This window comes from Sinocyclocheilus anshuiensis, unplaced genomic scaffold (assembly GCF_001515605.1).
Source record: "Sinocyclocheilus anshuiensis isolate Anshui unplaced genomic scaffold, SAMN03320099.WGS_v1.1 scaffold821, whole genome shotgun sequence".
Classification (NCBI taxonomy): domain Eukaryota; kingdom Metazoa; phylum Chordata; class Actinopteri; order Cypriniformes; family Cyprinidae; genus Sinocyclocheilus; species Sinocyclocheilus anshuiensis.
In genome coordinates this window covers 906,529-928,604 of record NW_015558606.1, presented here as the reverse complement: position 1 = coordinate 928,604, position 22,076 = coordinate 906,529, and the positions used below count along the sequence as shown (strand labels likewise).

The 22,076-nt window shown below is 39.0% G+C and overlaps 1 protein-coding gene across 1 annotated transcript in view; it reads right to left on the bottom strand.

The window, feature by feature from the left end:
• LOC107680235 (TRAF2 and NCK-interacting protein kinase-like) overlaps positions 1-22,076 on the bottom strand; it is a 67,983-nt gene that overhangs the window by 4,686 nt on the left and 41,221 nt on the right. Inside the window, exons 10-29 of the mRNA XM_016476038.1 lie at positions 20,621-20,687; positions 20,326-20,524; positions 17,967-18,077; positions 16,270-16,356; positions 14,925-15,131; positions 9,913-10,077; positions 9,092-9,337; positions 8,442-8,551; positions 8,211-8,350; positions 7,225-7,322; positions 4,799-4,974; positions 4,405-4,510; positions 4,139-4,282; positions 3,600-3,702; positions 3,154-3,324; positions 2,908-3,051; positions 2,579-2,713; positions 1,648-1,748; positions 1,310-1,459; positions 408-567 (exon numbers count right to left, since the gene is read on the bottom strand). Of these exons, the coding sequence (XP_016331524.1) occupies positions 408-567; positions 1,310-1,459; positions 1,648-1,748; positions 2,579-2,713; positions 2,908-3,051; positions 3,154-3,324; positions 3,600-3,702; positions 4,139-4,282; positions 4,405-4,510; positions 4,799-4,974; positions 7,225-7,322; positions 8,211-8,350; positions 8,442-8,551; positions 9,092-9,337; positions 9,913-10,077; positions 14,925-15,131; positions 16,270-16,356; positions 17,967-18,077; positions 20,326-20,524; positions 20,621-20,687 (2,820 nt within the window). The remainder of the gene's footprint in view (positions 1-407; positions 568-1,309; positions 1,460-1,647; positions 1,749-2,578; positions 2,714-2,907; positions 3,052-3,153; positions 3,325-3,599; positions 3,703-4,138; positions 4,283-4,404; positions 4,511-4,798; positions 4,975-7,224; positions 7,323-8,210; positions 8,351-8,441; positions 8,552-9,091; positions 9,338-9,912; positions 10,078-14,924; positions 15,132-16,269; positions 16,357-17,966; positions 18,078-20,325; positions 20,525-20,620; positions 20,688-22,076) is intronic.

Sequence of the window (22,076 nt, the reverse complement as noted above, 5' to 3'; positions counted from 1 at the left end):
CACACACACACACAACCACATTAATACTTCTCAAAACAGAGAAGTTGAAGCCAAGTTCGAATGTTTTTGAACTCTGGGTGAACTACTTTTATCTCCTCCCACAAAGCAGAGGATGTGTGGCAGCCCTCTGTTGTTTTCATGCACTACTGTTGGCCTCGCATCCCTCAAGCTCTACCCATGTGCTGGCAGCTAACAGAAACAGACACTGCGGTTGAGGCCAATCGGATATCAGTGCCACTGTGACTGTGGACTCATGCTAATATTAGTCAATACAGCAAAATATGCTGTTTTTGTAAAGTATTTTCTGACAATAAATATTTGTTAACTTGAATAGAAGTCATTCTCTGGTCAGTATGGCCTGTTTCCACTTGCACAGCTGGGAAGGGTATTGAAACACACTGACTCACCAACAGAGGTGGGCATCTCTCCCCACTGCAAGACCACGTCCTTGGTGATTCTGCCGTAGGTGTTGACATAAACGCCCTCATCTTCATAACACAGCAGCATCTCCATGCCATCAGTCTTAGGAAGCACCACGATGGCATGAGGGGTCACGCTGCTCTGGATCTTAAACAGAGAAGAAGGGGTTACTGGCAGATCATGATGCCGTGCTTAAGGAGACCATTAGATGGCCATGTATTCCATTTACATTTATTCATTCAAGGAATCATTGTTTACCAAAGGGAATCTATGGAAGTATAGTATTTCATACAAAAAGCTTATTAAAGTACACTAATAATTGCATTTTGGTGGCTGCGATTTACCATGTTGTATATTTAAGCAGTGAGTATTTCAATTTATATTATTATGTATTACATTTCAACTGACATTATTATATGGCATTTTACATGTATAACCTATCTATCTATCTGTAAATATACATTCATTATCTGAACATAGTATACAGTATGTAGTATATGAACATAGGCAGAAGCTCGATTTCTGTATTTCTCAAAGCTCCTGAAATCATCCTTACACTTTTCACACTTTCAAGTGCTGTGAAGGGAACATAACGTGTGGAGGCATATGTTATTTCACTAAGATTAGACTACAATCCCCAAGAGAAACGCTGCCAAGGGAACCTCTCAACCAATCAAGAGGATGTTGCTTATGACCGGCTCCCTTACCTAGAAGCACAACTAAATTGTGTTTTTACAGACACCAAATCACAGCCTAGTATCACAAACTAAAACCAAAGGTCTGCACTGCTACTTAATTTGTAGTTATAGAGGAGCTGTATTGTAAATTTATTAGCAACAAAAATGGATTCAGTATTTCTATGAGGTTAATTTAAAAACACATCACGTACATGTGATGGTATGTAGATGTCATAAGGGTTTCCAGAATCCACATCTATGACGTGAAAGCCCACACTAGAGCCATAGATGACCTTTAACCTCTGACCCTCTTCTACTGTCAGGTCCACCAGCTGAGGCCTGTGTTGCAGTTCTGTGAACGACTGCCAGAAACAAAGAGATACAGATACAGAAATGGATGCGGAGTCTAGGGAACTGATTAAATAGGCAGTTAATGCATGCAAACCTTTAAGGCATTTTCTTTCATTGACAAATTATATTATTACATGTTAGTTAAATAGCAAGAAAGAAATGCAGAGAGCATTTAAAAGATAAGCAAACACCATCATACCTTGAATGCCATGAATTTATGGTATGGCTTGGGGGCCCATGCATAAATCTCTACAGAGTTCTTCAGTGCGATCACCAGGAATTTGATTCTCTCATATTTCACTGAAAACAAAGTAAATCATGCTTTCAGTTACCTGCAGCTCACAGTGGCAGTCTGTCATATTCATACAATGAAGCAGACCGTCCCCCGCTGCTACTCTCCATGCTGTTAGAGGCGAGCTGAATGTCAATCCTTTCAATTAGCATCAGAAATCTCGATTAGCCTACTCAACCGCCTCCGTCTTAACAGCCTCTGCTCTAACAGGGAAGCCTTCATCTTTCAACTTTGCTTCATTCTGCACGCTCAGAAAATGCAGCTTCACATCGTCTAACATGCTGCTAATATTTATATTAATATGTAATGTTGCTAATAAAACAATATAAATACAAAAAAATAAACATTTAAAACAGGTTCACATTGTACTCCATGAAGATGCTACTATTTATATTCATATATAATATTGTTAATAAAATATAAATACAATAAAGTAAAAAATTAAATACAGGCTCACCAATATGCTGTTAGTATTTATAATAATATATAATGTTGCTAATAAAATATTTAAAAAAAATTTAAAATAAATTAAACATTTAATATTTTAACATTTTTGTTGATGATAATATGAAGTCGCTGATATTTATGAAACAGCAATACAGACAATTAAAAGAGAAAACTCACTGACTCAAACTCTCTTAACCTTTATTCTTTATTACTGAATAAAATTTTTTGAATACTTACTTTATGCCACAGTGTTAATCTAATTTATTAATATTTACATTACAAATTAACTTAAATTCAGGTGTTTTATTTGGATAGTAGTTGCAACCCACTGGCATTGATATAAAACACTTTTGTATTTTTGTGATAACTCAAGCAGAGACGGATGACTTACCAACTTTATAGTGAATACAGCCTTCCAGATCCCCAACAGTGATCCAGCCCTGTTTCTTCTCTACCTCCGGATCATTGTGCAGTATCCTGTTTCTCAGCCATGACAAGTAGTAGACACGTAGCTTGTTTTTCTTCCCTGCAAACATCAATGACAAGTCTGACATGTTAATAAAACACGAACATGTATCCCCAAACGACGCACCAGGCTTTTTTAGCTGAAAAAAGCACTATGCTTAAAAAAGTGGACTTAAAAGTCATCTGACTGCAGCACATGACACTGAAATGTCAGCTTCGATGACCTTGTCTATCTTTATTTGTAGCGAGACCAACCTGATATGGTGACCAGGACATTTAGACCCTCTAGCACCTCCATCTGTTGGAAGCGTCGGCGAGTGATGAGGTTATACACCTTGCCCTGACCGCTGCGGTCCAGCAGCATTAAACCGTTCTCAGTGCCCACCAAGAGGTTCACACCTGAGCGTCCACAAACACGAAACACAAGACTTCTCAGAATTGGATTCTGACTCAAGAATGTATATGAGAGGAGGAATTGAAACAAAAAAGGCAGTGATGTACCCCATAGAGCAGCACACAGGATCTCTGAGTTGAAGCGCTTCTTGTACTTGCGGATCTCTGGGGTGTCGCTGTGAGGTCTGATGTTGGTGGGGTTGACATTGACCACAGAGATCTTGCGAGCCTCGTTCAGTTTGGCCTGTTCCTGACGCAACAGCTCATTAGCAAACAAAGCTGCAGAGGTGAGAAGACAAGAAAACACATGAAATGATATGAAAGAGGCACCATTTCATTCATAAACGGATGTTTGGACAAGAACCAAACCCGGCAGGAGAAAGCAGAACTATGCTGAAATGCTCTTATCTCATTCAGTGCCCAGAATAAACCTATTTTAAAACCCATTTTATCCAAAATGTTGTGCCATTCAAATTACTTTCCATAAATGTTCTTCCTTTCAGTGTTGCAGGCAGTGAAAACAGGATGTGTTTGTTTGTGATTTGTATATTTACCGGCCGCTGAGCTCTCATCGTTGTCATCTGTGGGGGAGGTCTGATATACACGTGGGTCCACAAAGGGAGTGAAAGAAGCTTTCGAACCAACTCCATGACCAAACTGACAAAAAACAACAAATTAACCATATCAGCTCCAGTAAAATTATTTCTAATAGCAGGCATTCAGAGAAAAACAGTCTGGGGCAGGGGCTAAAAATATAACAGAAGCACAATTCCTACGGTTTAGATAATAGATGGTTCAGAAAAAAATGAGTTTTATGACACAGCATGAAATTTTAGACTTTCACTTGTGCCTATGAGTCAGTAAATAATGTCTGTGATAGAGTTATGAAAATGAGAGTCATTAGGACAGCAAAGTTTTTCCTCACATTTTTAGACCCTTTAGCCTCATTTTAATGCTAGTTATAGTGAAGAGAGGAGAGCAAATTAAAGGGAGAGGAGGGTAGCACAGGATTGGGAAATAACGCAAGCCGGATTTAAAATAGCTTTGCCAGGCTAAATATATTGGATATGTATCCCTCTTAAATGTTATCTACCTCATCCACAGAGTCCAGGTGCTGGGAATTGAGGCCTGTTGGAGTTCCTGATGGGGAGTGGCTTTGCCGCAGCAGGTCTGGTAGGTTGCCGTGGCCTGCGAAACCATTGCTCTCGCCGTGGCCCAAGCGCTGCCTCTCATTGGTCTATAGAGAACATCAAATATAAGTCAAAAGTGTGTTAAACATTTGAGAAGTGAGAGAGAATAAAAGTCTTTTTTGGAGTTAAATCTAATCTAAGTCTAATGTGACTGGAATTGGTGTCACACCTCTTTCATTCTTAGGGTGCCATCTTTAGACTCATCATTGTAGAAGTCACCAAAGGACTCATCATGGCTGCTTGTGAAAGACTCATTATTTCCCTTAACAGACGGCCTGAGGAAGACAAATACAAGAAACTTAGGCTTGCATTTTATAGAATCACATTAAAACAGTATTTAATTTCTGTGCTCATTTTATGGACAGATGTAGAAAGAGAATAAGACGAGAGAGGATATAGGATGGGGAAGTGGATCAAAAAAGTTGCAAGGCAGACTTGAACATGAAATGCCCCCATAAGCACCCTGACACAATATGTAAGAGCATGTGCCCTGATTGCTAAGCCACAGTTCTGACATAAAATTTATTCTGAGGAACAAGAGAGAACTAATGGTTTGCGCTTACATGATCCTGGGGATGTCGCTGACTGGCACCGTGCCATCATGCCCCACAGTACCATCCTCATCCTCACTGCTCTCAGAGTCCTCACTAGAGGAGGAGTAGTCGGTCAATTTAAGGTGTGGCCGGTTGATCTCATCTATTCGCAACTCCCTCAGTTCTTTAGCTAGGGCAGTCAGATCCTGAAAGAAAGAGAGAGATAATCATATAACTAACTAGAATAGTAACACACACAACTAACTTCAGTAGCTGAAAGTAGCTCAGTTGCTGATTTTATTCAATGTTACATTTTTTTTCCCTCAAACCATCAGAATTAACCATCAGGATTCACTAAAATGAATTGGTTTATTAGAATGTAACACTAGAACGAACCAGTTCATTTTCTCGAACCATCAGAATAAACGGATTCACAAAAATGAATCAGTCCATTTAATGGTTCAAGAAAATGAACTGGTTCAAAAAAAGTTTCACTGATTCATTTGAGTAAGTGTAAAGCATTCCTATAGCTTTACTGAGGTTTAAATGCTTTATAACGGTGCTATAACACTCAAATTTTAAAGAAGCTGTCACAACACTGGTGATTAAAGTCATTAAATAGTAAATTTTACTGATTCTCACTCAGCACAGCAGGTGCACAATCTTTATTAGAGGTTTGCTTATGTAGAAGAAGATTCATTTGTAAAATTCTCTCACATTCAGATACTTTTTCTCCCACAAAAAAAAAAAAAAACTATTAGTCTCTGCAATGATTTGAAGTACTTTGGAGGTCTCATGCAAAGGTCATCTGTAATCAGTTTGCATTTCACCTGTAATCCCAGTTCTAGGCCCAACATAAAAATGCCCCCTCCTGAACTTTAGTTGCTATGGAAACAGCAAGGCTCCTAACAAAGGGCTGGGGTTATTTGCGCTGGGGCGAGAGAATCCAAGCCAAGTGGGGAGAATGAGACACACCCACACAAAGAGTCCATTGACAAAGTCACTGGCAATCCAGCTTAGTGAGAAAGTTGACAGGGTGAAAGAGCACAAGCTTTTCTCAAGTCAGCGTTGCTATTGAGATTACAGGCAAGAATTCCCACAGTCCTCTGCCAAGCAACATTTAGATTGAGAGGACTGAGAGAAAGATGGATGGGAATGTTACCATTATGTAATAATGCTAATTATGTAGATAGCTCTAGTCTTTTGTTCAAACATTCATCACACCTCAGAGACCTTTTTTCAATTACTAAACATAAGTTTCCTTAAGTAAGTACTTGGGTTGTCCGAGCCAAAATGGCTCAGAGGGAATCAACCCTGCCACAAAAAAATAAATGTTGTAAAATAAATTTAAAAAGATTGGTTTTTCATGCAAATGTAGGAGAGCATGGTGCTGGCAACGCCAATGTCATGGGCGTGATTCCCTGGCAATGCATAAGCTAATAAATTGTATACCATTTATGCATTTGGCAGCCGCTTTTATAGAAATTGACTTCCATTGCATTTATTTAGATATATATTATATAATATATAAGTAGCTGTAGATGTAATTTTAGTGACAACAACTAAAGGAAAAAAAGTGTAATTATTTATAAAAAAATTACAATAATATAATTAATATAGTATTAATACAATTGATAGTTATTCCAAGCGAAGTCTAATTTTAAATATCGGTTTTGGCCAAGTGTGCTCAAAGTTTCAGCCAAGAATTTTCATTTCAGTGTATCACTTATCTAAAAGCTTTGAGTGTTCACACGTGGAAAATTGGCAGAGAGGACAGTCTGAACAATGTAACCAGTGGGACATTTGGCCTCCAACAGTAAAACAGCATCTGCGACTGAACGTTGTTTAGTCTAGAACTGTGTTTAGAGGTCACTTCTACATCTAAAGAGAGCTAAAAGCACCTTCAAGCAAATGCTAGATTAAAAATGAGACAAAGCAGCAAGTTCAAATAGTAGTGTGCATATCGAGATAGGAAATAAAGATTGACTAGATAATATGTGACCCTGGACCACAAAACCAGTCATAAGGGTCAATTTTATTTTTCTTCGAAATTGAGATTTATACATCATCTGAAAGCTGAATAAATAAGCTTTCCATTGATGTATAGGACAATATTTGGCCGAGATACAACTATTTGAAAATCTGGAATCTAAGGGTGCAAAAAAATCAAAATATTGAGAAAATCTCCTTTAAAGTTGTCCAAATGAAGTTCTTAGCAATGCATATTACTAATCAAAAATTAAGTTTTGATATATTTACAGTAGGAAATTTACAAAATATCTTCATGGAACATAATCTTTACTTAATATCCTAATGATTTTTGGCATAAAAGAAAAATCAATAATTTTGACCCATACAATGTATTTTTGGCTATTGCTACAAATATACCCCAGCGACTTAAGACTGGTTTTGTGGTCCAGGGTCACATATATGAGTGCCAATGGGATGCAATTTACCGCAGGTCGACCAGGTTTGTTCAACTCTCTGCTTTCCTCCTGAACGGGTTTGGAAGTCTCCTGTAATGCCACTGGAGATCCTTCTGATTTACCAGAGCCTGGAATCAGCATAACAGGATGTAACCACATGTTCAAGATTGGAGGACATCAAATGTAAAAGTTTAAGAAAAACCCATATTAATGGACCTGTATTCTGATTATTGGGGAGGAAAGACAACTTGTTCTCAAACAGAATGATAACACTGAGATTATTGCCGTTATTTCTAACAGAAAAATACAAAATATATAACAGCTGGACTCTACCCCTCTGTACAGTACCTATAAATACACCTACTAAACAATGCACGTGCTCAAAACAGGCAAACAATGTATGCAGCATGTCATACTATACATCCACTTCACTCTCTGGAAGACGAGCGCAGTACTGCACATCTGACAAGGTGAACAGAGTGGAACCGCTCAGCAAAAACAACCAGAATGAAGTCTAAACGAGTGCCAGCTCCTTCAGTCCCTTGGAGGATGTCAGACTGAGGCATTCTGGGAGGTCCACGTCTGCACCAATCGCTCATAACACAACATGACCACCCACATTGGCTTATAAAAAAAAAGGTTTGCTCATGGGGACCCAGTTTTAAATCTGGCCTGGATCAAGTCCTGCTCCTCTCTATCCCCCATTTACCTGTCTGCCTCTACTGTCCTGTAAATAAAAGCTAAAAAAGCCTTTCTTTTGGATGGTGGTGTGCAGTGGTTAAAGCTCAAGGCTGCTTTCCAGAAGGTTTCTGGTTTGATCCCTCAAAATCATGAATTAATCACCATGTAGCTTACTCCAGAGGGAATGTCTCAGTAAAAACGTTATGGCATCAAAGTTGTGTGAGATGATAATGTAAGAATTCTATAATTGTATTGTACAATTGCTCTGTCCACATTATAGAAACTCAAGATAAAATGCAAAAAGAAAATCATATAGAAATACACCGCATTCTCACCTTTCGGCTGGTTCCTCTCACTGGATTCAGGCTGGGAGCCACCCTGAGAGCTGGGTGTGCTGGAGCTGGATGAGCCGTTACTGCTGGTTCTCTGCAGAGCCACATCCAGGGACAACTCTGCCCTCCTCAGGTCTGGATTACTGGAGAGTTTAAGATACAGTCAGTGCTTCAATACACCAACAGAGCAACACCTCCAGCATGTGATCTGACTGAGAGCTGAATTGAGCTGACCTGGTGCGGATGAGCCGAGAGGCCGCTCGCCCCCCTCCACCAGACTCTCCGTTCCCAGGAGAGTTCTTCCTCACCAGAGCAGGGGAGACAGAAGTGGTCTGCTGGGGCATCTGGGTAGTACCGCATAACTTTAATCAAACACACAAATGACCAAACGTCAGTGACGAGGGATCATAGCATGATCACAACAATCATTTCTCTTGAACAACAAAGAGAGACAGCATATTTTATTAATAGTCTTTGAATCATTCATATGGAACACACCAAAGTCTCATGTTAATGTACTTTAAACATTCACTACCATACAAAATTTGGGGGTCAGTATGATTTAAAAAAAAAATTTTCTTGAGCAACAAATCAGCATATTAGAATGATTTCTGAAGGCCCATGTGACACTGAAGACTACAGCAATGATGCTGAAAATTAAGCTTTGCCATCTCAGGAATAAATTCCATTTTAAAATATATTTAAAAAAAGAAAGTCATTTGAAATTGCAATAATATTTTGAACTGTAGTGTATTTGCCAAACATTTGAACTGTAGTGTATTTGCCAAAATTATTATCAAAAGATATCTCTTCAGGTGTGAAACTTTGAAAATAGGAAAAAAGTTAAGTTTATCCTTAAAGTTCATTACTGTAATAATTCTGACCTTGGGAGGAAGGTCATCTTCCATTAGCCAGGGGGAACTGCGTTCAGGCTTTTCCTCGCGGCTGGCCATGCGAGGGGCTGGAGGGGGCATCTCTGAAGTCGGGTCGGAGTTCTGCCGTGGCATCTCTGGCCGATGGGACACCAGGCTCTCCTGGAAGGCTGAAACGCCCTTGGCTGACTGATCATGCAAGGACTGAGAGACTGACAGAGAAGAGCTATGGGACCTCACTGGAACCAAATGAGCCATCTAACAAGAGGAAGCAAGCATTAAGTGCTTAGATCATGATTCTGACACATTTTCACCAATGAAATCTCATGACCTTTCCAGTCATTGGTGATTACTGGATAAGGATGTTTTAGAAATGATTTTCTAAGGAACTATTATTTGCTGGGTGGATTTCCATGTGTGTTCCATGTGTACTTATCTTTTGAACAAGAACATTGATTTATACTTTTATTTATCCAATTACACCCCTAAAGGACAGAATGATGTTTTACACTGGCTTATGAGCATGTTTTATAATAAATAAATTAGGGATGCACAAAATTAAAATTCTGTCCAATAAGCCAATAATTATTTTCATATTTTGGTCCACAAATGTCCAATATTCAAATTCAATCCTAAAAATAAATGCTACAAAATGAAATTCAATCGTTTTAAATGCTGAAAGTGAATTTATGCATGACAACATTATAATGAAAAAGGGATATATTTGATTTAGAGATTTACTAAAGATAAGATAAAATAAATAACTGATACAGTACTGATATACTGAGCATTAAGAGTGAATGCTTTGAACAAAAACAAACTAAATGTTGTACCTGAGGCTCGACAGGGCGGTGCATAGGAGGGGTCCGTGCCGGCTGCATACCCCCACTGCTAAAGGACTCTGAGCGTGGCGGAAGGGAAGGGTCGGAGATTCGGTTAGCCACTTTATGCTGCAGGGCAGGAGAACTCTGGCGGTTCAGTTTAGAGCGCTCCTCAACCTTCATGAATAATAAAAAGCCACATAAGAACAGGCCACACTGTTTAACTAAGCCACCACAACCAAACAAGCGAAAACTAGCAAGACCTTGCAAAATGCTCCAGCAAAGACGTTTTGGAAATGCACCAGCAAACACTAAAGTTAATCAGTTGATACTATTACACCATCTGAAAGAGAAAAGCAATCTATTCAGCTAGAAGCTGAATTAGCCGTTGCATGCTGATCGGGTCATTCATACAACAAACAGTTAGAGCAGACCAGCACCTTCTACAAGCAGAGAGACTGAAGACCTTTGAGAGGTGAAAGGATGGAAAGTATTTCAGTGGGTAAAGAATCTGCTTTGGCAACAGAAAAAGCTGAGATATGAGACACTGCTTGGTAACTAGATGAAAGGATTTCAGTTCCTGTCTAATTTCTAAGAAAGTCATCAAGGTAACCATTAACATTTATATAAAACCTTATCTGTATTTATAACATGTGGAATGTGTCTGCATGGTTAACATATGAAGAACTTGTAGCCTTTCAGTGTCTCTCACAACTTGAGGGCTTATCGTTTGCACCAACAGATCTTTTCAAAGAACTAAACCGACACTGGTTAACTATCTCAGAAAAGCAGATTCCTTTTGGAGAAGCAGCTTGTCAAATTCAAAAACAAATGGGTGGTTAGTGTGGAGATGGATGGCAGAGATATATGTCCAGATTCATAATTTAGGTTATTTAAAGGGCATTCTAAATGGCAACTAGTTGACCCATCATTGGTGTTTAAAAGTACTGCTTACATTGGTTAAGAAGCTAGTTTTGTGTCCTATCCAAGCGCAATGCGACAAGAAATCTGTCTGTTTTCAATGAACATGAAACTGCTATGGGACATGACACAATCACAGCCAATAATTAGATTTGTAATATACAGTAGACTGCTGCAGGAATGAGTCTTAAAACCTGGAAATGAGATACGATTTTTGCATATCCTGTTTCATGTTCCACAATCAATGTTTTTTTGGTAAAAAGCCTGAAATAATCTCTGTGGTCAACACAAGGTCAAGATATTTTCACAATTTATTCCATTCATAAAAGTTGTTCATTTGTGAAAATTATCTTGATGAACAAAACATGCAATAATTATTAGTCACAGACACTTCTATGAAATTATTCTTCTAATTAAATCCGTTTGGCTTTTTCTGTTGAGGGAACCAGGGTGATGCTAACTTCAGGGTTGGCCTACAAAATGACATCTTTCATACAGCACTCCTATGTGGATTTGGAATATAGACCAATGAGATTTTGCGGACTAGGCAATCGACTGTTGCTTTGTGCTTGTTGTGGCTGGTCAGGACATGGTGTAGAGAAACAAAATTCATGGAACTGATTCAGGTTTCCAGGAGTACTTCCAGAAATCTGAACACTTCCCAATACATACAAAACTCAATGGATGCTTTTCAGACTAAACATTAAACCTTTAGTTTTCAATCTTTCTCCAAAGTGGTTTGATTAAAATGATTTGAGGAGTTCACCACATGCCACCTTGCAAGAGAAAAAGAGGAGCTCCAACACCAATGGGCGATGCACCCAGAAGCACCCAGCAACGGGCTGCACTGATTGCTAAGGCTTACACAAACACAGAGGGCATCCAGGCGGGGTGGTGGGCCATCTGATGGGGCTCATAATCAGGAGGATCAGGGGCAAACAAATGACAGAGGAGCTTTCATGATGTCACTGATGAGTAAGAGCCATTGGGAATAGGAGGAATGGGGACATGTGGAGTACTGATAGAACAAGTGGTTAACAAGTCTACTTAACGGCCAGTTGCATAATGTACATACCTAGATTTTGGAATAGCATTCAGTAACTAAAAAAAAAAAAATCCATTATGTTACATTTTATTTTGAGGATTAAGAGAGCAAATCTAACTATCTAGGAACAGCTATTTACATCTATTCACACCTATTTACAATGATCACAGACCACCTCAATTGACGAGGGGCCTGATCGTCATCATGTTGGTGGGGGAGGACGGGGAGCCTTCGGGGGATAAACTGGGGCTGACCAAGTAGCTGCTACGGCTACCTGGGGATGGCGACCTTGAGGAAGCAGGGCTTCCTCTGGGTGTGCTTCGAGGAGAGAGCCCCATCCAGCGCAATACAGAGCGGAACGGTGTGGCCATATCGGAATGTTTAGGGGATTTGCGGTGAACATTAAAAAAGCCCTCGCGTTCACAAGATTTGGAGCGCCAGATGGGCTGGCTAAAACTCTGCCTGAGCAGCTCCACTGAAGCGGATGAAGACAGGTCCAGAGCAGAGGAACAGCGATTTACACGAAATGAATCATCTGAACTGAATGTTGCGAGAGGCACGGCCCACTCCCATTTCGGCACCATCAGGAGGTTCTTGGACGGCACCGAGTTTGAACGATGATCTTTGGCCATCATCTTTCGGAGCGAGTGCTCCGGGGCTGACTGGGACAGCATGCTGTCCTCATTGGTGATTAGACACTCCTGGTTAATGGCGATTTGTGGAAGCAACTCATCTACATCTAGTCTACGGCAAGGTGAAAGCTTAAAATCTGAGGCCGAGGCCAGGTTCTCTGAACTAACCGGTTTAGTTATCACTGGGTTGGGCTTGCATCCGCGGGCCTCCTGCCCAGCCTTTTGGCAGACCCTAAGCTGTCGCACCTGCTGGCTAATGTTCACTCGACTTTCTTGCTGGCCTGAGACATGGAAGATGGGGTGATGCTGCTGCTGCTGCTGCTTCCTCTGCTGTAAATGCTTTGGGATCTGTTCGCTAAAAGGGAAAACCAGTTTAATGGGGGCTGAGGGGGTCCGGTGGGGGGGGTGACGCTGACGGGATGGGGATGAGGAGGATGAGGAAGGCTTGAGGTTGATGGGTTGGCTCAGTTTCAAGGGCCGGCAATGGACCTGAAACAGTGAGTCAAGAGTTTTTTTGTTAAACACAGTTGAGTTGGCCAAAAAACACCTGGGCCAAGCGCATACTATAAGACTGAAAATAATATCGCTTTCACACTGAAGTCTCAAGAAATCTTAGTTTACCAACTTGCAACATGCCGAAAATCTTCTAGTTCCATGTTTGCTGACAAGAATTAACCGTAGTGTTAAAGGTGCATTCAGTAGTTCTTTAGCTAGTGTTAGTGTTGCTATCCTTTGTGTACTTTAAGTACCAATACCACAATAGAGTTGAGACTATAGAGACAGTGCAGTGTCACAATAGACACTGCACTGTCATCTATCACCGTGGATCAGCATGATCGTCTCTGAGTTTTACGTACTGTAAATTACACTGAATTAATTATTGCGTGAACTGCTCTATAAAACTTACTAGTATCACTTACCTGTCCAAACACAAAAATAACTACTACTCAGGGTTTTCTCTGTCATCAAATCTTTCCATATTGTGCATGTCCAGCCAATATTTATGCTAGGCTTTTGTGTCCATGTCAGCCTTTCTGACCTTCAGACCTTTACTTCTTGGCCATACAGGTACTGATTCTTCCATTTTCTTCGCTGGTAAAGCACGACAATAAGGGTGTTGTACAATGCTACAGTATGAGCATATCTGAAGAGATTTTAGCCAATGAGCATGAGGATTCTGTCCAACATTTAGTAAAACACAGCGGATCACGAGGGGGGTGAACTGCACCATACATTATTAAACTCTTTTGAAAGACAACTATTATGAGTACAGTATTCAACTCGTCAGTCTTCATAAAAACACAATTTATTTCTTAAATGTGTATTTTTTTTTTAATTAGCACCAAAATACTGAATGCACCTTTAATATGTGTGCTTTTGTGTGAAAAAAAATTTTGAGATCTGTGATTACCAATTACTAACAACCTGCTGTTTTATAGTGTGCACTTGGCCTAATAAAGCAAAGACAAAAGCAGAACACTATGGAGAATGTAGTCCAGTCCAGATTACGTCACAAAGACATGAAATACTGTTTCCTTCAGTTATATATAATGTTCTAAATGGACTGTGGTGGTCATTTTGCTGACATGCTAGGATAAAACAAGAGAGTTAATCTGTCCAGTTTCATTTTGCTGACTCAGCATCAAGTATTGTTGGACTTTCAGTAAAAGTTTCCAGACTGATGACCCTGAAAAATGTGCTTTAAAACATTTCTGCGTGACACAGTGTCCTAACCAGATGCAATGTGTCTCCGGTGACAAGCAATTTGTCTGCTGCACAGAATGTGTAACAGAGAATGATGTGAAGCCAATCAGAAAATATTTGATGTTAAATGTACAGTTATAAGGATTAGGATTTTGGACAAATCAGATTTCACAGTGGGTGGAGCTAGAGAGTGTGCCCTGGAACTTGTTGCTTGTCATGGTCACAGCTGGTTAGGACAACAACAACAAAAAAAGGTAGCACTGCAATGCTGGAAAAAAGGACAACTTCAGTCTAATTTCAGTTTTGCCCACCTCTTTGGCCCAAGCAGGTTTGTCGCTAGGGTTGACGGCATCTTTGTAGTGGTAGAGTTGCTTCTTCTCTGCAGGTCTGGAGTCTTGTTGTTGTTGCTGCTGCTGCTGCTGTTGGTGGAGAGAGACAAGGTAAGCCCTCTCTTGCTGGAGTTGTCTCTGCAATCTCTCTGCCTGTCTCTGTTCCTCCAGCTGTTTACGTTTATACTCCTGAAGAAACAATGAGATTATGTTTAAAAAAAAAAAAAAAAACTATTCCACAAATCAGATTTCACAGTGGGTGGAGCTAGAGAGTGTGCCCTGGAACTTGTTGCTTGTCATGGTCACAGCTGGTTAGGACAACAACAACAAAAAAAGGTAGCACTGCAATGCTGGAAAAAAGGACAACTTCAGTCTAATTTCAGTTTTGCCCACCTCTTTGGCCCAAGCAGGTTTGTCGCTAGGGTTGACGGCATCTTTGTAGTGGTAGAGTTGCTTCTTCTCTGCAGGTCTGGAGTCTTGTTGTTGTTGCTGCTGCTGCTGCTGTTGGTGGAGAGAGACAAGGTAAGCCCTCTCTTGCTGGAGTTGTCTCTGCAATCTCTCTGCCTGTCTCTGTTCCTCCAGCTGTTTACGTTTATACTCCTGAAGAAACAATCGAATATTGTTTAAAAAAAAAAAAAAAAACTATTCCGAAACATCAACAAGGGCCTTGCAATTGCAAGGATCCAAACACAGTACCACAAAAGCACAATGACCATACAAAAACAAAACATGCACATGCTGGATCAAATAAAAGGTAAACATATACAAAATCCATGCCAGGGATACGTTCTGCCTCGATGACAGAGATCTGGGATGTTGCTAGAGATGGGGGAAAAAAAGACGCAAGTACCACTATTATCTAAAAAGTTTCATTTTAAGCTCAAGAACAGAGCTACCTGGAACATAAAATTCTGAAGCACAGTTTTTCTTTTTCTCCTTTGTCTCCCTAGTGGCTTCAATGAAAAGCACATTTTTTTGCATCTTTTTGGCGTGCTGTAAACTTCAAAAGAGCAGAGAAGGAACTAAGCTCTTGCTGAGGTCTGCAGCTCTCCCAGTTCCACTTAAAATTTCATGTGGGATTTCACCGGAACAAATGTTTTAATTTGCTAAGGATAAAAAAGCTTTGCTCTGCTGTCATTTGCCTGTCAACTATAAATTAACTGAACACGGTACACAAATAACAGCTTGTTTTGTTGTCCGTATTGTTTAGACAGTCTATATTCCAGCAGTGATATAATGTGTAGTGTAGATGAATATGTCATCATGAATATACATGATGTATTGTACATAAATGTTACAATCATCAAAAATCTATTTCTATACAACTGAATCACAAGTCATATACAACTGCCATAAACTGTACAAACAGTAGCACAGTAGTTAGCACAGTTGTGTTCTTAACAAGTTGGAGCCATGCTGCTCAGGTGGGTAAGTCCAGCCTACAACCATATATACAGCCTACAACAGCCTACAACACAGGCATATATCTCACTCCTCAATATGTCTGTCACCAAATCAAAACGTATTTCTCATATATTACAGGCACAAGCAAAAATAAAACAAAACAGCACTTAATTTCAATACTTCAATGCAAATTCAAACAGAATTGCATTTCTACATGCACAAAAGGATGCCTAAAGATTAACAGAGATATTATATGGGTCAGCACAGCAGCAGGTCGGCGAGAGGAGGGACAGGGCTCAGGGGTACAGCAAGGCGAGAGTCTTCTCTCTGTTACCAGTAGGAGTGCCTGCTCTTGCAAGAGCTGCTGCTGCAGGATCTCGAGCTGTCTCTGTTCCTCCTCCAACTGACGACGGATATACTCCTACCAGTCGCAACACAAGAGACCGAAAGAAAGGAAAAAACAAGAGCGAGATTACCATAGTTTCAACAGGATTCAGAGTGAAAGTGTGACAGGAGAAGACCACAGAAGATGAATAAGTGTGAGATGGATAGAACAACAGAATGACAGAACGATAGAATTATAGCTAGTTAGCTAGAATGACAGCTGTTAGAATAATAGCTAGCTATCTAGAAAGATAATGTCTTAACTAGAACAACAGAGACAGAACAACAGCTAGTTAGATAGAACCACAGACTCAACGATAGCTAGCTAACCATATAGAGTCATAGATAAAACTCTGGATAGAACAATAGCTAGTTAGATAGAATGCCAGCGAGCTAGCGAGATAAAATGATAGATAGAACAATAGCTAGAACCACAGATTGGAAAAAAGATACCAAGCTAGATAAAATGACAGATAGCAAGATAAAACAATAGCAAGAATGACATCTAAATAGAACCATAGCTACTTAAATTAAACCATAGCTAGGAAGAACAATAGCTAGCCAGCTAAAACCAAAGACAGACAGAATGACAGCTAGCTAGCTGAAACCATAGAAGGAAGTCTGAAAAAACAGCTAGCTAAATAATATCATAGTTAGAATGATAGCAAGATAGAATAATAGCTAGTTAGATAGAACGATAGCTAGTTAAGAAGAATGATAGCCAGCTAGTTAGACTGAACAATACATAGAAAAATGATAGCTGCCTAGATAGAATGATAATATGTTGATCATTAGAAAGAAAGAAAGAAAGAAAGAAAGAAAGAAAGAAAGAAAGAAAGAAATGGTTCTTAGCCACAGAAGAGGAGGTGTGGAAAAAAGATGAAGTTAAAGACCATGTTCACAATTTAATGAAGTGGTGTAGACCTGTTTAATGCGTGGGAGAGAAGAGAAAGAACAGTGCTGATAGTGTGATGAACAAAGAGAGGGTGTGAACGTGTGGAGAGAAAGAAAGAGCATACTGGGAGTCTGCACATCAGCACACCTAAAACAGCGTGCCTGAGAGAACAAAAAAGGTGAGAGAGGACATTGATAGTTAGAGCAGAGAGAGGGGAGTGTAATCGCTGTGTTCTCAAGAGCAACTGTGAGATGATGATGATGATGATGATGATGGAAAAACCTTTTCAGCGCGAGTGGTGTGTGAGCAAGCTCTGAGCTCTGGAAAACAGCGGCCATTAACTGAGCCATTCTTAGAAGCGTACCGACAGCTCGGCGAGGTAATTAACCTCACCCACATGAATGAATGAGAGAAAGACTAAGATATTCTCATCTATTTATCAAGTCAGTAACTCAGCCGTCCCCTTCATACATAATGAGGTGTGTGGGGGAACGGTTCAAGGTCATGTGGCTGCACACACACACACATTCCAGTTAGGGATGTTAGATGGTCAATCTTCCTGGAGCAGATAAAGATAAAAGCAGGAGTGCTGTGCGCTCATTTCCCATGTCTTATCTGGCTCTCCACAGAACCTTTTCATTACGGAGCCGTTCACAGGGTTACTTTAACAACAATTAACTTTCATTAATTGAGTGTATAGTTGGTTTCCAGTTGCGTCATGGGAGCAGTGCTGAGAGGAACTGTGTGTGTACCTGCTCCCTTTCGGCCTGTCTCCTCTCCTCCTCTCGACGGAGCTGCTCCTCATAGCGATGCCTCTGCTCCCTCTCCTGCTGCTTCCTGAGATCACGCTCATGCCGCTGTTGCTGAGAGACCCACACACACACACAATCATGCACCTGAATAACCTGTTGAGTCTTTACACAGCAACAGTGAAGCTGAAAAACAGCATTTTTCTGTATTTAGCACCTTTCATGTCCTCTGGTTTCATGTGCAGCGAGGCTCTAAAAAAAAACTCAACTGGAGTGTGTCATTTGTTAATGTGTGATGTTATTGGGATGTAAAATGGCCATTCAGCTGGGTGATATGGAGAAGAAAAAAAACAAACAAACAAAAAATATATATATATGAATGGTGAATTAATTAATTTATTTATACATATATATTTTTTTCAGACTTCAATATTAGCTCAGTATTAGACCTCAAAGTATATCTTGTATGTATTTACTCTGAAATGGTAGAGGTAGTATATAGATGGAGTTTTCAGTTTGTATATTGTATTATTTATAATAATATTTTTATATTATATTTATATAATATTATATCTTTTCTTTTTTATTTTCTTTTAGTTTCTTTTTTTTTTGTATTTATGTTATGTACTTTTAACATTTTTCATTGAAATATTACTATTCGGGTTTATTTAAATTTTAGTTATTGTTTATTTCCAGATTTTAGTGCTCAATCTTAAACTTATTTCAGTTAGTTGTCAAGGCAACATTTCTAATTTTCATTTAGTTTAAGATTTTCTTCTAATATTTATAATTCATTTCAGCTTTATTTCAATTAACAAAAATGTTTTTAAGAGTTTTAGTTAACGATAATAACCAGGTTATGTTTAATTTTTTAATTTTTTTTTACATTTATAAGCACAGATCAAATGGACAATTTGATTTAATATGTAAATGTTACTAAAACATTTTAATAAATGAAAAATTACCAACAAGGAATACCGTAAACGTATTTAAGCAACAATGTAGTGCAGAGTTTGATTTATTGAAACAGTCAGTTTGAATTGATTTAAGTAAATAAATTAAACTTACCAAGTCAAACACGATTTTCGCTACGCAATAAGCCATTTAAAAACCATTAATTATTAAGAATTATTTCTATATTTATTTACAGTATTTGACATTCTTAATGGCCAAACGAAAAAGTGCATTAAAATCATTATAATGGTCACAATATTGCTTAATAAAACCAGCAAAATCATTGTGAATATTCTGTGATTATATATATAATATAATTACCAGGCCCTAGTAGTAGTATTCCAAGAACAGGCTTCACAGAAAACTAGCTTATTATTAGCATGCTGAATTTCCTGCTTCCCACAATGCAATGTTCCTTAAAATAACCCTTGGCCTCAAGCTACGCTGAGCCTGGTGTTAAAGACATCACTCGCTGTAGGAGAGGAACGCTGGTCTGCGTTTGTGTTGTGTTGTGTTATGTAAAATAAATGGTTTTTGTGTTGTGTTACGTTGTGCTGTTATGATGTTATGTTGTGTTATGATGTTATGTTGTGTTGTTATGATGTTATGTTGTGTTATGTGATGTTATGTTATATGTTATGTTGTGTTATGTGGTGTTGTGTTATGTTGATATGTTATGTGTTATGTGGTGTTGTGTTATGTGTTGATATGTTATGTGTTATGTGGTGTTGTGTTGTGTGTTGTGTTATGCGTTATGTTATGTGGTGTTGTGTTATGTGTTGATATGTTATGTGTTATTGTGTTGTGTGTTGTGTTATGCGTTATGTGTTATGTGGTGTTGTGTTATGTGTTGATATGTTATGTGTTATGTGGTGTTGTGTTGTGTGTTGTGTTATGCGTTATGTGTTATGTGGTGTTGTGTTATGTGTTGATATGTTATGTGTTATGTGGTGTTGTGTTGTGTGTTGTGTGTTATGCGTTATGTTATGTGTTATGTGATGTTGTGTTGTGTGTTATGTTGTGTGTTATATTATGTTATGTTATGTGTTGCTGTGTGTTGTGTTGTGTTATGTTATGTGTTGTGTGTTGATATGTTATGTTATGTGGTGTTGTGTTTTGTGTTATGTTGTGTTGTGTGTTATGCTCACCCCAAGGGTAAAATATTTATATTGATTTTCTCCATAAAAATACCAAGATCTCTTACATCACTGAGCAGATCAAAGTCAGTAAATGCAGAAAGGCTCATTCATGGATTTATATTAAGAAAAGTTCCCTTCATATGAGCTCAGAGCAGCTGAAGTTAAGGAAACTATAATGAGTCTTGCTCCATGAAACCACAGCTTGTGTAAACCCTGGCGGTTACGGTAAACACACACTTGCACACACACACACATACACTATGACGTACCTCTTCTAATCGCCGCCTCTGTTCTTTTTGTTCCTCAATGCGTTTCTGTCTCTCTGCTAGTAGTTGGTGCTTGTGTCCCTCATTCTGCTGTTGTTCCAGCTGCTGTCTGCGCAGGGCCTCTGATCGTTCTTTATTGGCCAGCTGCAGCCGTAGGAAATCCCGCCTCAGAGTGGACTCTCCGGGTATGTTAATGATGGAGCTGTATAGGGATGGATGAATGAATGAATCAGTTTGTCTCAAATACCCACATCCACACATCCAGTACTCAACCCCAAACACCTCATGCGGGCCGTACCTGGGTTCTCCCATGTCGTGCTCCTCCTCCTCCTCTTCACTCCCGCTGTACTCGTACTCGGTCTCATCTGCAGGTGTGAAAATTTCCAGCAGTCACATTTCAGACATGCAAAACCCTCCCTGATGGGATCGCTGTAAGGTACCTTGACATTGGTGTCCTTAAAGCATCTGCTTTTAAAGTGCCAATACTCTATGATTGATATGTAGCTTTTACCTGAAGTGCCCTTATGATGTTCAAGGATTCTAGCACCAGTCACAAATATAATTTAGCTTTTAATGACTATTTTCCACCCTCTCTCCCTGACACTTTAAATTTCACAAGCTGTTCTATCGTACCTTTAAGAGACAAACAATATTTAATAGAATACCTGATAAGTGCCACTAACAGCAAAGAAATATAGCACAAGCACTTTTTTGAGCAAAGCATTTCCAAATAAGAAATTAGGTTTCAAATAATTAAAAAGACAGATTTTTAAGAATGAGGACAAAATGATTTGAACACATTCTGGTTGCGTCTAAATACATTTGTTAAAAATAACTGCAAAACTTGATTTAATATACTTGGTTTAATACTTTGTTTTTAATACAATGAAATTTATAGATTTTAATTGTGACTTAAGTTTGCAGAAGTGTCCAAATGTTTTGGGGGCCACTGTATATTTTAGCATTCAAATGTTTCGAGTCGGTAAGCTTTTTTTAATGTTTTTGAAAGAAGTCTCTTGTGCTCAAAGGCTGAATTTATTTGATCAAAAATACAACATAACGAAATATTATTACAATTTAAAATACCTTTTCCATTTTATATTTTGCAAAATGGTATGATGGCAAATCTGAATCTTCAACATCATTACTTCAGTCTTCAGTGTCACATGGTCCTTCAGAAATCATTCTAATATGTTATTTTGTTGCTCAAGAAGCATTTCTTATTTTTATCAAAGTTGAAAACAACTTTTTTTTTTCAGGATTATGTTGAATATTTTTTGAAATACAATCATATAACATTATAAATGTTTTACTGTCACTTTCGATCAATTTAATTAATTTCTTTAAAGGGGTCATATGATGCGATTTCAATTTTTCCTTTCTCTTTGGAGTGTTACAAGCTCTTGGTGCATAAAGAAGATCTGTAAAGTTGCAAAGACTAAAGTCTCAAATCCAAAGAGATATTCTTTATAAAAGTTAAGAGTCAACCACGCCTATCTAAAACGGCTCATTCTAACACGCCCCCACATATCTACGTCACGATGTGGGAAGATTTGCATAACGCCGCCCAAATGTTCACGCAAAGAAAAAAGGCGTAACTTTTATTCTCGCTGTAGTATTGTTGCTGCTGCCATGTCATGAAGACGCTGTGTGTTTCGTTGTGAAAGCAAAACTACTTTGTTTGGCCTTCCAAAAGAGGACGATATCGCTTCGTCATGCCTGGAGCTGATCCGTGCTGGCTGCTGAGGAAATAC